Source organism: Urocampus carinirostris, chromosome 8 (assembly GCF_059441175.1).
Source record: "Urocampus carinirostris isolate Australia breed hairy pipefish chromosome 8, RoL_Ucar_1.0, whole genome shotgun sequence".
Classification (NCBI taxonomy): domain Eukaryota; kingdom Metazoa; phylum Chordata; class Actinopteri; order Syngnathiformes; family Syngnathidae; genus Urocampus; species Urocampus carinirostris.
This window is the reverse complement of record NC_142356.1, coordinates 27,115,083-27,128,023: the sequence shown is the minus strand read 5'-3', so window position 1 is coordinate 27,128,023 and position 12,941 is coordinate 27,115,083. Positions and strand designations below refer to the sequence as shown.

The following is a 12,941-nucleotide window of genomic DNA, read 5'->3' as shown; positions in this document are numbered from 1 at the left end:
TTTTCAGCACCCTGGACAGCTCCAGGAGGCCTTGGAAAGCTGTCAGTGCAGTTTAAAAATGTGCTGAAAACACTATCCTGCACCTTTTTTCACTTGCTCAATCTTTTTCTATTCGGGAATAAAGCAAGTGTCCGAGCCAGAGCCACACTTTTGTGCGTGAGGCGGCAGCTTGCCTGCAAGCGGCTCTCTGGGAAGCTTCAAAACTGCAGTCAGATTTGAAGCCAGACTGGCAGGGGGCTTGGCAAAGTCGCAAAAAAAAACAAAAAAAAACCCACAACAAAAATGCCTACGAAATAAAAGCACGTTCTATAAAAGACTCATAGAACTCTCTCAAACTTACCTGCTGCTTGGTGCTTTTGCTGCCTTTGCAAAAGTAATAAAAGAAAAGAAAATTAACCATCTGTTATATTTAGCTTTATGTAGTAATTTTCCAATGTGTATTTTCGTAATATTACAAATTTAACTTATATTCAAAAATACCTCATGTATTTAAAAAAAAAAATCATAGTGATATAAAAACGTAAACGTACATGAACGTGCATTTAAAAATAATAATCAGGTAAATGAATTTGCATTTATTTTACATATGAGCCTCACCTGGATGGACATGACATGATTATCCGCTATCTTGCTTCTACGGGGGCCCCTCAAAACCAAAAAGCTTGTGAAAGACTTGGCAGAAATATTAAAAGAAAAATGGTGTGATTTGGTCAGTTATAGTGTCCGTAGTTTGTAATCTTTTTTATGCATTGTGACAATTACTGTATTTCCTGTAGCACTACTTAATACAGATTCCTTTCGAGGTCAAATATTACACACTGACACTTAAAAACAAAGGGTAAAGGTTGATTTTTCTGAATATTAAATTGTCCTTCAAGAAAATTTGATTTTTTTTAATCAAAAATCGATGCATCACCCAGAGCCAAGTATAACTGTATGAATGTGTAATATGATGCATATATTAAATACATACTTATAATACAGTATATTTGCCAGTTGAATTGCCTTTTCTCTAGTTGCCATGATTTTGTTAGCTGTTTGAAAAACAAAAGAAATCCCATTTTAATATGCATTCGCATGTATAGGCGGAATGAAAATCATACTGTAGTCCCACTGTCATCGTCTTTTCGAATTTGTCCCCCAAAGATCAGCTGTAATTGCGAATGTTCTAAACAGTAAAATTCTACTATGTAAATTCACTGTTTGTGCAATAATCGTCAATCCCCTGTCACCACTGTCATTTCAAGATCAGTTAACAGAATCATTAATTGATGATGACATTGATTGGGTTTTTTCAGTAGGACACAAAAAGCTAAAGGAAATGCAATGAAAATGGGAAGTCAATGCAGTGAGACTTCACTGAGACACAATGATATGGTGTCAAGCTGCAAATAGATACTCCACAATGTAACTATAGAGCACATTAAACAGTCTGTTAAAATGCCAGGTGTTGTTTGAATATTAACATATCAAAATCATTTTCCAATTTGGCACTCAGAATAAATGGGAGGATACTCTGATCTGCCACTCAAGGGCCTCTTATAACCAAAAATGTATTGTTGATTTAGTTTTCTAAATATTTATTAGTGTTATAACTTAAAATAATTAAACTTTAGGTCATATCATTTTTATGCCATTTATTTTCAACACATGTTTAAAGTATATTTATGGTAATAATAACACTAATAAGCGGCACGACAGGTGGGTGGTTAGAGCGCAGCCCCACGGTGCGGAAGGTTCAGGGTTCGAGTCCAGCTACCGCAACCTCCTCGTGTGGAGTTTGCATGTTCTCCCCGTGCCTGCGTGCTTTGCCCTGCTCACTCCTGCCGAGTGAGTTGTCTGTCTCTGTGCTCTGCGACTAGATGGCAACAGGTTCAGGGTACCGTATTTTCCGCACTATAGGGCGCACCGGGTTATAGGGCACACCCCCAAAAAATAGTTTTTGGTCCTATATCTTCCATAGATAAGGCGCACCGGATTATAAGGCGCTACAATGGGAACGTCGACAAAACAGTCAGATGATTCAGTCAAACTTATTACCCCCTTAACATTCCCAAAGCTTGCAAAGAAGCAAATACGTGTCGTAGACACGTGCGGATGCGGTGTCCGTACGATGTCACTCAAATGCATCATTTCAAATATCATTCGGAAGGTTAAAGTCTTGGGATTCAAGAAATGCCAACCATTCCTTACTTTCTATTTTCTTTTTCGCTCGCAACTTTACTTTGCATATGACAATAAACACTTGGAATTGAGTTTAATTCACTCAACTCATCACAGCAACATCAAGATCGTTCTAAAACAAGAGACCGGGAAAATATAAAGCCGCATAGCTCACCTAAGTTCTCACGTTCAATAATGATACGCAATCATGGTCTTCTTACAACTGTGAGTGTAGTAAATCCAGGAGAGTAAAATGTTTACAAATACAGACTAATGAAACATGTTTCTTTATGGCGTAGTTTAGCAAGCTTGCTATTCAGTCATCTTTTTCGACCAATTGCAGGGTTTGTTTTGGCCCTCTAGCCTATCCGAGGCTCCGAATAACTTCAGCCAATAGCGATCGATTTAACGGATGATTGACACATCTTTTTCAGCCAATTGCAGGGTTTGTTTCGGCCCTCTAGCCTATCCGAGGCTCCGAATAACTTTAGCCAATAGCGATCGATTCAAATGATGATTGACACATTGGTTAGCCAATCAAACGCCGGTATATAAATCCCAGCATACACCGCGGACTACTGCACGAGTCGGCGGCTGTTGCGTAAGTTGCGAGACCTTGCGATTTAATATTGAGCCATATATAAGGCACACTGTATTATAAGGCGCATGGACAGCTTTTGAAAAAAATTAAGACTTTTAGGTGCGCCTTAGAGTGCGGAAAAAACGGTACCCACTGCCCAAAGATAGCTGGGATGGGCTCTAGCACCCCTGCGACCATACTGAGAATAAGCAATGCAGATAATGGATGGATGAAATAAGACTAATGATAATAATAATAAATATTAAAAACATTTAATAGTAAAATTTATCACATTTAAACCTCCTTGGTAAGATTTTATTTTCTGTAGCATATGTAAACTATGACTTTGTTATTCTGAATTATTTAACGGTTATGTATTGTATTGTGTTCTTCCTGGATTCCACATTTTTATTGCGATAGGTGTTAAATGAATTCCCAAACACATTTATTCATTCATTTATTTATGAATTCAGGGAATTCAGAGGACTGGTTTTGTTCCCCATACCCGGTCACCCTCCCTTTTGCCCGTTTTTTCAGGACAAAATATAATGACAAACATTCCCCCAAACTGTTGACAAACATGTTGCTATGTATCATTTTTTATTCATATTGTATAGGTAAACAGGTCTCCAAAGTTCACCAAAACAATCTAAATGCTTTGTTTAAGGCATTTTTTTACATTTGTTTGTTTGACTTCTAAAGGCACAATGTGAATTATTTGGTCACTAGATGTCGCTGTACAGTGTAGTGCAACTGAAAACAAATGCTAAAAAGCAGAAGGAAGAATACAAATTACGGAGACTAAAAGTTACTAAATTACATAATTTTTCCTCTCATTTATTTTTGCATGTAATTCTTTTATTTTTGGGTACCTGTAACAGCAAGATGACAGAAAATAATGTCAGCTCCCTTTAAAAAGATAAATGTTAGGCAAAATATATGCAAATCTTGTATGTTTCTATTATTTTTTAATCTAAGTTGGGTTTTTTCTATTGAAAGCTTTTTTTTTTACCACTAGGAGATGCTAAATAATACATATTGTTCCTTTGAGGGGTCCAAAATACGCATTTTTTTTTAAGATAAATGATTAGGAAAAAAAACTACACTGGACTCATTTTCGACATGTCTGTTAAACATAAAAGCTACAGTTGTCCTTCAAATCTTTTTTGTTTTCCTCCAGTAGCCTGAAATGCCAATCATTTTTGGAAACTTTTCCACTCAAAAACACAAAATTCCTCCCATTTTTCGGCTTCCAGTAAAGGCTCGCTTCTCTCCCCGCACGTCAGAAGAAGGGTGGAGGCGGCGGGGGCACTCAGGGGAGGTGCCGCGCGTGCTCGTGTTATTGCGTGTGCACGACAGGTTGGTCCGCCGATGTGCACGGCACGCTCTCTGCTTTCGTCAGATCAGATGCTGAGTGCGCGCACCAGCAACACCACGACCCCCGCTAGCGCACCAGCAGCAGCCGAGAAGAAGAAGATTCAAAAAAGCGATAGAGAGGAGAGGAACAAAAGAAAAGAGAGAGGTATGTGCCTTCCCTTCCGACGGGTCCTCGGAGCGATGGCGCTGGGCGGGGGCCGCCTCCGCGCACCTTTTGGCGGCAGATGATGATGAAGACCAGGGCTCTGCTGCTCCTTCCCCACTTTGAGGACGCTCCCAGGATGGCGCTTTCCCCCTCACCTTTTGGATTATAGATGAATCTGGAGAAGGGGCATCGTCTTTTATGTCGTCGAGGAGTAAGCTGTGAGGAGATTTGAGCGCCCGAGCAATCACGCCCAAAAGCGACGAGCGACGCCTTGGTGCCGGGGCGGAGGAGGAGGAGGAAGAGGTGGAAAAGAGAGTAGGGAGGGTTGGGGATGCCGCACCGTCCATCATCAAACATCAACAAATGTCAGCAGGATTTTGGGGAAGCCCCCCAGCTGGCGCGGCGCACATAACCCGAGCGGCGCAGCGACGTTGCGGATATCTGCCAGCGCCGCCAATCAATTATTAAAACTCCCTTATCTGTTTTTGACAATTTTTTAAAGAACAGAGGTGGTACACAAACAGGTTTCGACCAAGACAACTGCGGATGCTGTCAGGATGCGGTAGGCTGCTCAGAGGTAGAGGAGGAGGAAGATCGAGGTGGGGAGGGGGGGCAACGACGCAGTCTCCAGCACGAGTGGAGATGATCTTCATCTATGCAGCCAGCAAATGGAGTTTATCTGCTTTTTTTGGTGGGGGGGTTTGAGTAGGTGTCGTTAAGATTATATAAACTCACCCCGCCCACCTACATGGAGGTGTCTCCCCGCCACTGAAGGAGAGCATCTCGAGAAGGAGGCGGCCGGTGGCATGTGGAGGCGTCCCTCCCAGCTGGCTTCTAACCTCTGGCGTTCGGTGTCTGCAGAATGGCGCGCTTCGGGGACGAGATGCCCAACAGGTACGGAGGTGGACAAGGGGGACAAGGAGGGCAAGGTGCTGGCGGTGGAGGAGGCGGCCCCGGTCGGGGAGGCAGCCGTCAAGGGGGGGCCCCTGGGGCGCAGCGGATGTACAAGCAGTCCATGGCTCAGAGGGCCCGGACCATGGCCCTGTACAACCCCATCCCTGTTCGGCAGAGCTGCCTGACGGTCAACCGATCGCTCTTTCTCTTCAGCGAGGACAACCTGATCAGGAAGTATGCCAAGAAGATCACCGAGTGGCCATATCCTTTCAAACGGGGACACGCCGACAGGTTGCTATGACGCCGGTGTCTCGCGTACACGGGAAATTGCTCAAAGTCAAAGTTGAGACACGTTAAGGTGGGAAGCGATTTTTAGTTTTTCGGCTTTTCTAGTATTTGGGCTTTTAAAGGTGGTGTGCAACATTTGAGGTGTCCTTGAAAAGTTGAAAGTAGAATATTGTTGATATTAAGTTTGTCCAACTAAGTTCAAAGAGCCCTTATACATTTTTGTAGTTTTTGCCAGAGCTGTTCGGGCTGCTGAAAGAGAGGTACATTGGAGAATGACTTTAAGCTTGTTAGCACATTTTTTGTTAGTGTAGCATGAAAATGGTGAAAGTAAGAAAATACCTGTTTCAGGTATAGTTCAAAAGCCAACGCAAAACCCTAAAAAGTTAAAAAAAAAAGAGTTTATTCAAATGTTTTAAAGAAATCCACAAACTTGCACGTGCAACATAAGGACTTTGACACAGGCTGCAATGATGACACAAGCCAGGAGATAATGTCAGCGATTAAATAAGATCCAAATTTGGCATCTTTATTGAAAAAAGAATACTTTTTCTGTCAACCTTTTTTTTCCCGCCTTCTTCTTAGTTTTTTTGTTTTTTGATAATTAACGTATTCACCAACTACCGTTGTAATCAATTGAATATCACCATACCTTACCATACCTGCCAACTCTACCACTTAACGCGTTAGACTTCAGCAGGGGTCTCAAACTCAATTTATTTGGAGGCCACCGGAACTAGGGTCTGGATAAAGTTGGGTCGCATAAGGTTTTTTAAAGGCAGAGAACCACCAAAAGTTACATGTAGGATGCTTCCAATGTCATTTAAGCTTAATTTCAACACCTACCACAGAAAAACACGCCAGTCTGAAAAGCTACAACAGAAACCAGCATTTTGAAGTGGTGAAAGAGTCAAATAACACTAAACCAAAACAAAAATTGTAAGTTCTCTCATAAGGAAATTGCAAAAAGCCTTGTGACCATGCACACCAGGCATTGATAGGACATCTCCACAAGGTAGGACGTTTCGGTGAGACACCGGGTAGCTCCTCACACTCAAATAGGCTCGTAATTATGGGAGTTCCATCTTTTTTTTGAGAACCGTCTTTTTGGCTCGGTTCACTTAAGAGAGACGACTCTTTCAGCTCCCAATATCCTATTCAGATTGTTTTGTTGCTTCTATCCATATATTATAAGATATTTTGTAACATTAGCACAAAATTATTTTGGGGGGACATATAGAGCTAAAAAAAAAGAAAAATATGTAAAAGGCTAAGAGAATCAAAAAAGTACCAAAAAAATGAGTAAGAGAGAGACATAAAACAGGAAAAAATGTGAAAAGGAGTAAAAATGATAGAATAAAGAAAGAAAAAGCCTGGGGAATAAGGAAACAAAGTAGGAAAATGAAAGGAAAAAGAAAAATAAACAGAAAAAAAGAAAAAAGCAGATTCTCTTACAATATAACCTCTACATACATGCCTACCATGTTATTGTGCTAACATCGAAGTTCTCTCTTCCTTTCCTGTACTCATTTTGCATGTGAGTGGAGCTTGTCTGTTTTAAAATATGTGAAAACTGGCCTAAGAAGCTCACTGCCTCAAGGACTTTCTGAGGCCTTCGTGTTGATGTACACGGAAAAGGAAATCTATTTAACATTAACATTATCATGAACAAAATTGCAGAGACCAGTGCTTTGCTTAGGAGGATTTTGATGTTTTAAGTAGCCTACTTATAATGTGTGTCGTGAGGCGACTTCATAAGAGTTATGAGAGTTTAGTGTAAAGCCTAACAATCTGTTGGTAAGGCAAATGCAATTTTGATTTCAAATTACTGACACTCTACATAGGTTAATATGTTTTCATAGATATCAGAATCTTTTGGTAGTGTTTTCTGTTAACGTAATAAAAATGTATCACTAGAGCTCGTTGCTGTTACATTCATTAAAACTCCTCCTCTATCGCTAAGTGGGCCAGCTTTGGGTATAAAACTCCCAGGCTGAATAAGGGGCTCTGGGGCCAGGTGTACGCAGGCACTTTTTGAAGGAAAAAGGCGTGGTGCCATTGGCGCAGAGTATCAAACATTTTTGATGTTTTTGGCGCTCGGTTGCCAAATTTTTCAAATGTGAGGGGGTAACGAGGAAAACCGCATATTGACGCATGTGTTCTAAATATGGAACACTTCTTTGACCGGAGTTTACTTTCATCCTAGAGGAAGCGAATGGTCTATTGAAGAGATGGGAACTCGTAGAGAACCGGGTTTGCAGCTCGGCTCACTAAAAAGAGCTGGCTTTTTTGGTTCACCCAAAGAAAAGTGGATGTAGTACCAACGGCAGTCAGGGCAGCGCAAATGCTCCCATTTATATAATATTGTGTATGTCAGTAGACACAAGTGTGGACTGTCCTGCCCCCTACAGCATAAAGTGTGTGGGTCAGGAGCAGCCCTTCCCAGTATATCCCTTTGTCGTAGTGAGAAGCGGCACTTTCGGCTCGGATGACTAAAAACAGCTGGCTCTTTCAGCTCCCAAGCGGCTCCTCCGATTGTTTTTTTTTTTCCTTTAATTCTTACATTACCAATTATTATGCAACATTATGCACAAAATTACTTTAAAAGGGGGAAAAATAGGAAACATTCAAAAAAGACAACAATGAAAAACAAAACCTAAGAAGAAAAAGTAAAATAAAAAGGAAAGAAGAGAGGAAAAAAAACAGAAAAAAATATAGCAACAAAAAATCAAGTAAAAAGCAGATTAATTAATAAAAAAGGGAAAGGAAAAAGAGATAAGTAAAAAGATCGGAAACAATCCAGAAAGAAAAAGTAAAAAGCTGGGAAAAAAAGAAACAAAAACTTAAACAAAAAGAAAATGGAGTAAGAAAAAACAAAAGTGAGAAAAAAGAAGTAAAAAGCTATAAAAAATAAGAAATAAAAGAAAAAGGAAGATAAAAAAGTTATAAAAAAAGTATAAAGCTGGAAAAGATGTTTTGCCCCCCATGTATTTGATGAATGTAACTACTCCCTTATGTAAAATAACTGTAAATGTTATAACTATTTAAGTCGCAAACATTATAATTGAAAAAGTTCTCTTTACATATATATAATATGTCACAAACTAAATAGAACAAAATAACAATTTTTTCCCGACATTTTAGGGTCATTTATTTCTCAAGTTCTCATTGACATTGATACGGACATATTTGCATGTAGTGGCACTTAGCCACCACTTTGCAGGTATCGCAGTTAACAGGCATTGTGGGTAATGTAGGTTTTGATCAAATCACTATTTTCCCTGTTTCTTTTTTGACGCCTGGATATTTTAACCTCTCGCAAGTCACATAAAATGTTATCGGGAGGGGCACTTTTGGCCTGCAAGCCATGATTTTGAATTTTTGTTATGCGAATGAAGTTTATCTGCTCTTTTTAGAGGCTAATATAATAGTTATGAAATAAAATAGTTTCGATTTAACACTTACAGAGTAAACCTTTAACACGACCTCAGTGAACTTATCTTTGGTGTTAAACTAACACAGTCATTTTAATTTGTAGTAGTAAATATTTGTGACTTGTTCTCCACCAAAAACTGAGGCGCTTTGCATGGCTGCATGGCCGCTATTGGTGTGTGAGTGTGTGTGTGTGAATGGGTAAGTGTGAAGCACATTGTAACGCGTTTTGGGACGTCTTTATTGACTTGAAAAGGGCGGTATAAATGCAGACCATTTACCGTGATGTTTTTGCTAAATAAAAATTCAATATTTCACTGATGACACAAAAAAATACCTACTAATTTGTAGAATGGAATTTATTTTTCAAAAACCCGAAGTATTAATATGGATCTCCCCCCCCAAAGTTGTGACCGATCGGTTTTTGCGCTGAAAATTCAAAGTTAATGTTAAAGCAAAAGTTTGTCCCAAAATAAAATCCCTTCATAAGTTTTGACATTCTTTTCAATGCTAGTAATAAGCTTTTCCTTTTGCACATACTTCACTATATTATTGCGCATACTTAACAAACTAAAATCAAACATAACTATTAATTATAATTATTTCCGCTTCATAAGGCGCACATAAAAATAAAAACATGCCCATAAATTGATAGGTCCGCCTTCTAATCCAATATGCCCCATAGTCTGAAAAGTACAGTATGATTTCGCTTTTATTTTCAAAATAAAATCCTAAAATTGACAATACAAAATCGATTTCCAGCCAATTCCAAGAATGTATCGATAATCTATTCCTTTAAGAGTTTCACTTTTCCCTCATTTTTGTCTAATTTTTCAGATATTTTTGCCCCTTTTTCACTAAGACCACTGGAATATATTTACCCTATTTTCCAGATTATAAAGTGCACCTAAAAAAGTCAAAATCTCCAGGAATTCGAAATTGCGCCTCATTATCTGAAATCTAAAATTAGTAATCAAAGTTTTCTTCAAAATTATTTAGTTAAAGTTATTTTAAAATCATGTTTCGGATAAAATAATTGAACTTAATCAGCTGATTGTTTTACTGTTATAAATATCTTTAGTTGCAGCTGAACACAGTTTCATGAGAATCTTGGATTTTTCGCAAAACGCGATTAAATGCAAACATCATAGGGTGATCCATATACAGTGCCTTGCAAAAGTATTAGCCCCCTAAGAAGTTTTCAACATACTGCCGTATTTCAGGCTTAAAACTTATGGATAAAAAACACAATCGTAAAAAGGGACCAAATTTATCCAACATTTTACATTTTCCTAACAAATAAAAAATTGAAAAGTAGGTGTTGCAAAAGTATTGTTCCCTTTTGAGTTAAAACTTTGTACAAACTCCTTTTGCTGCTATCACAGCCTGTCTCTATGAGCTTGGCACATCTTGAAGAAGAAATATTTGCCCATTCTTCTTTACAAAACCTCTCAAGGTCCATAAGGCTTGACGGTGATCCTTTGTGCAAAGCATTTTTCAGATCTTCCAACAAGTGTCTCCAACATGGTGCCAGCGGGCACCTGGGTGCCCCCTAAGAACAGCTGAGGTGGCCCTGGACCTGTTCTAAAAGTATATCACCAGTGCTAGGTTATTGCGATTTTTTGAGTTTTTGAGGGAGTCTATTTAACCATTCTTTCAACAATTAACTTGTTTTTAATATAGTAACAACAGAGTAATAGTGATTATTCAGTGCTTGAAGCACCGCCTCCTGTGGTCGTGCGGGACTCATACAACCGAAGTTACATTTGTGACTTTCGATTTATGCAGAGTACTACTAATAGTTGTCTTATGCACAGATTGTCTTACCTCAGCTGTGTATGCCTGTGAGTTATCCATTGCAATCAATCCACCTCTTGGTTGCTTTTTTGATTAGTTTTCTCCTTGTTTGGGCTGAAAATTCAGAAGGGCGGCCAGGTCTTGCTAGGTATGCAGTGCTTTTACTCTCTCTTGATTTTGATATTATTGCTTGCACAGTGCTCTAGGTCCTAGAGTCTAGGAGATGTGTAAATGTTGCGACATCTTTTTGTATTCCATTCCTGCTTTGAACCTTTTTATAACTTCATCCTTGACCTGCCTGGATTGTTCTTGGGTCTCCATTATGCTGTATGGTCTGCTTTCACAGACCTCCAATCACCCGTCTATCACTGAGCTGTTGCATTTAAACTGAGACCTGATTCTTTCTATCTCATTTTTAGTCATTTAGGTTGACATTGGTTCATTTAGAATCACGTTTACAAGTATAGTTCAGATATTTTCACTCATCATATATCTTTTTTTTCCTCCCACATTCCAAAAACATGAATTTCAGGTGAATTGGCCGTCCAAATTGTCCGTAGGTGTGAATGAGCGAGTGAGTTGTCTGTCTGTTTGGACAAAATTCAACAAAACAACCAAATTCGCATTTTAGACAAAAGCTAATTTTTCAGCACTGTGTGACATTTGATGATTCGATCAAATCTATGAAATCATAATAGTGCCTGAGCCTGTGTCCCGTACTGCCACTGAAAGTATGTCTCTCTTCTGCAGTTACTTAAGAGCGTTGAGGCTCATTTTGACCGTCATTCTTGTTGTAAATAATGGTTTCAAAACAAGATGCCACCAAGTTCTTGTGTAAAATTTTCACAAAATACTGCATACGAGAGGCATACAGATGTATTTAGGGGGAGTGTGCCATGTGAGAAAAGATCTGCCCAACCCTACCGCTCACTCAATTGAATTGCTTTGGGTGCTTGGCTGGTGTTTTCGGGTGTTTAAAGTTTGTTCTGTGGGTTTTCCTCATACATTATCTCCACAGTGAATTGTTTCATGAGCTTCCATATATATATATATATATATATATATATATATATATATATATATATATATATATATATATATATATATATATATATATATATATATATATATATATATATATATATATATATATGAGATATACAACCGAAACAGGGTTTGTTGGGGTAACACCATCAGTGTAAACTGTTGTTGATACTGTTATGCCCTTGAGAATTTTGGACAGAACATACAAATTACTGTGATGTATCTTCTTCGGATACACAAGAATTTCAAAGTCATAGAGAAGATTACCTTGGCCCTTATCTCTGAGCCAGATGTGTCATGAAAAGATCTGGCTCACGACCTATACGCACCCAACACCTGCACTCAATGATATTCCTTTTAATGATGCTTTTTGTTTTAATATGCTGAAAGGGTCATTACCTTCAGAAAAATGTAAATTCCCCACCACAAATACTCACTACTGCTAACCAAAACAGCAAACCAGCAAAGGTGTTAAAAGTTGTGCTATGTGTAAATGTTTTGACACTTCCCATTCACATTGTGGAGTCGTTTACTCCTCACTGAACTGAGCTCTCTTGCCAATCGGGATGTTATTAGCATTTAGCATGTTAGCATTACATGTGTATGAGAAATGATGTAACTTTTTGAAAATGTTTCATTTATTTTGAAGTGTGTGCGTGTGTGTGTGTGTCTTGGAGGCAATTGGTAGCCAGCAGCAGAGCTTGAGTGCTGATGTCAGCAGTGTACAGGCTTAGGCTGAGAGGGAGGAAATGAGTGTGGGTGTACACACGCTCTCTAATTACTTAAGACCATATAAGGAAGGCCAGCGTGCAGGACAGTAGAAGGGAAAAAAAATAAAAAAAATGTAATTGTCAGGATGTAACCGTTCGAAATGTTCCACCATCTTGGATTGAGTGAAAAATAAAACTCAATCGGCGTGAAAGTGAATTTGTGGCTTTTGGAAGTATAAAAAGTAACTTGGCGTCACATTCTTCTGACACTTTTTGAGAAAAACATTCATACCTGATTTTAAATTTTCCGCTATAATACATATATATATATATATACATATATATATATATATATATATATATATATATATATATATATATATATATATATATATATATATATATATATATATATATATATATATATATATATATATATATATATATATATATATATATATATACATGTAATGAACCAGAACAGACTCTCGGATCCAATACCGTTAGTTTCAGA

General features: G+C 38.5%; 1 protein-coding gene across 1 annotated transcript in view; it reads left to right on the top strand.

Annotated features, from left to right (window-relative positions):
- Positions 1-4,072: 4,072 nt before the first annotated feature.
- The window catches only part of cacna1ab (calcium voltage-gated channel subunit alpha1 Ab), a 145,784-nt gene continuing 136,915 nt past the window's right edge, over positions 4,073-12,941 (top strand). Inside the window, exon 1 of the mRNA XM_088342184.1 lies at positions 4,073-5,420. Within this exon, the coding sequence (XP_088198310.1) occupies positions 5,128-5,420 (293 nt within the window). The 5' untranslated portion in view covers positions 4,073-5,127. The remainder of the gene's footprint in view (positions 5,421-12,941) is intronic.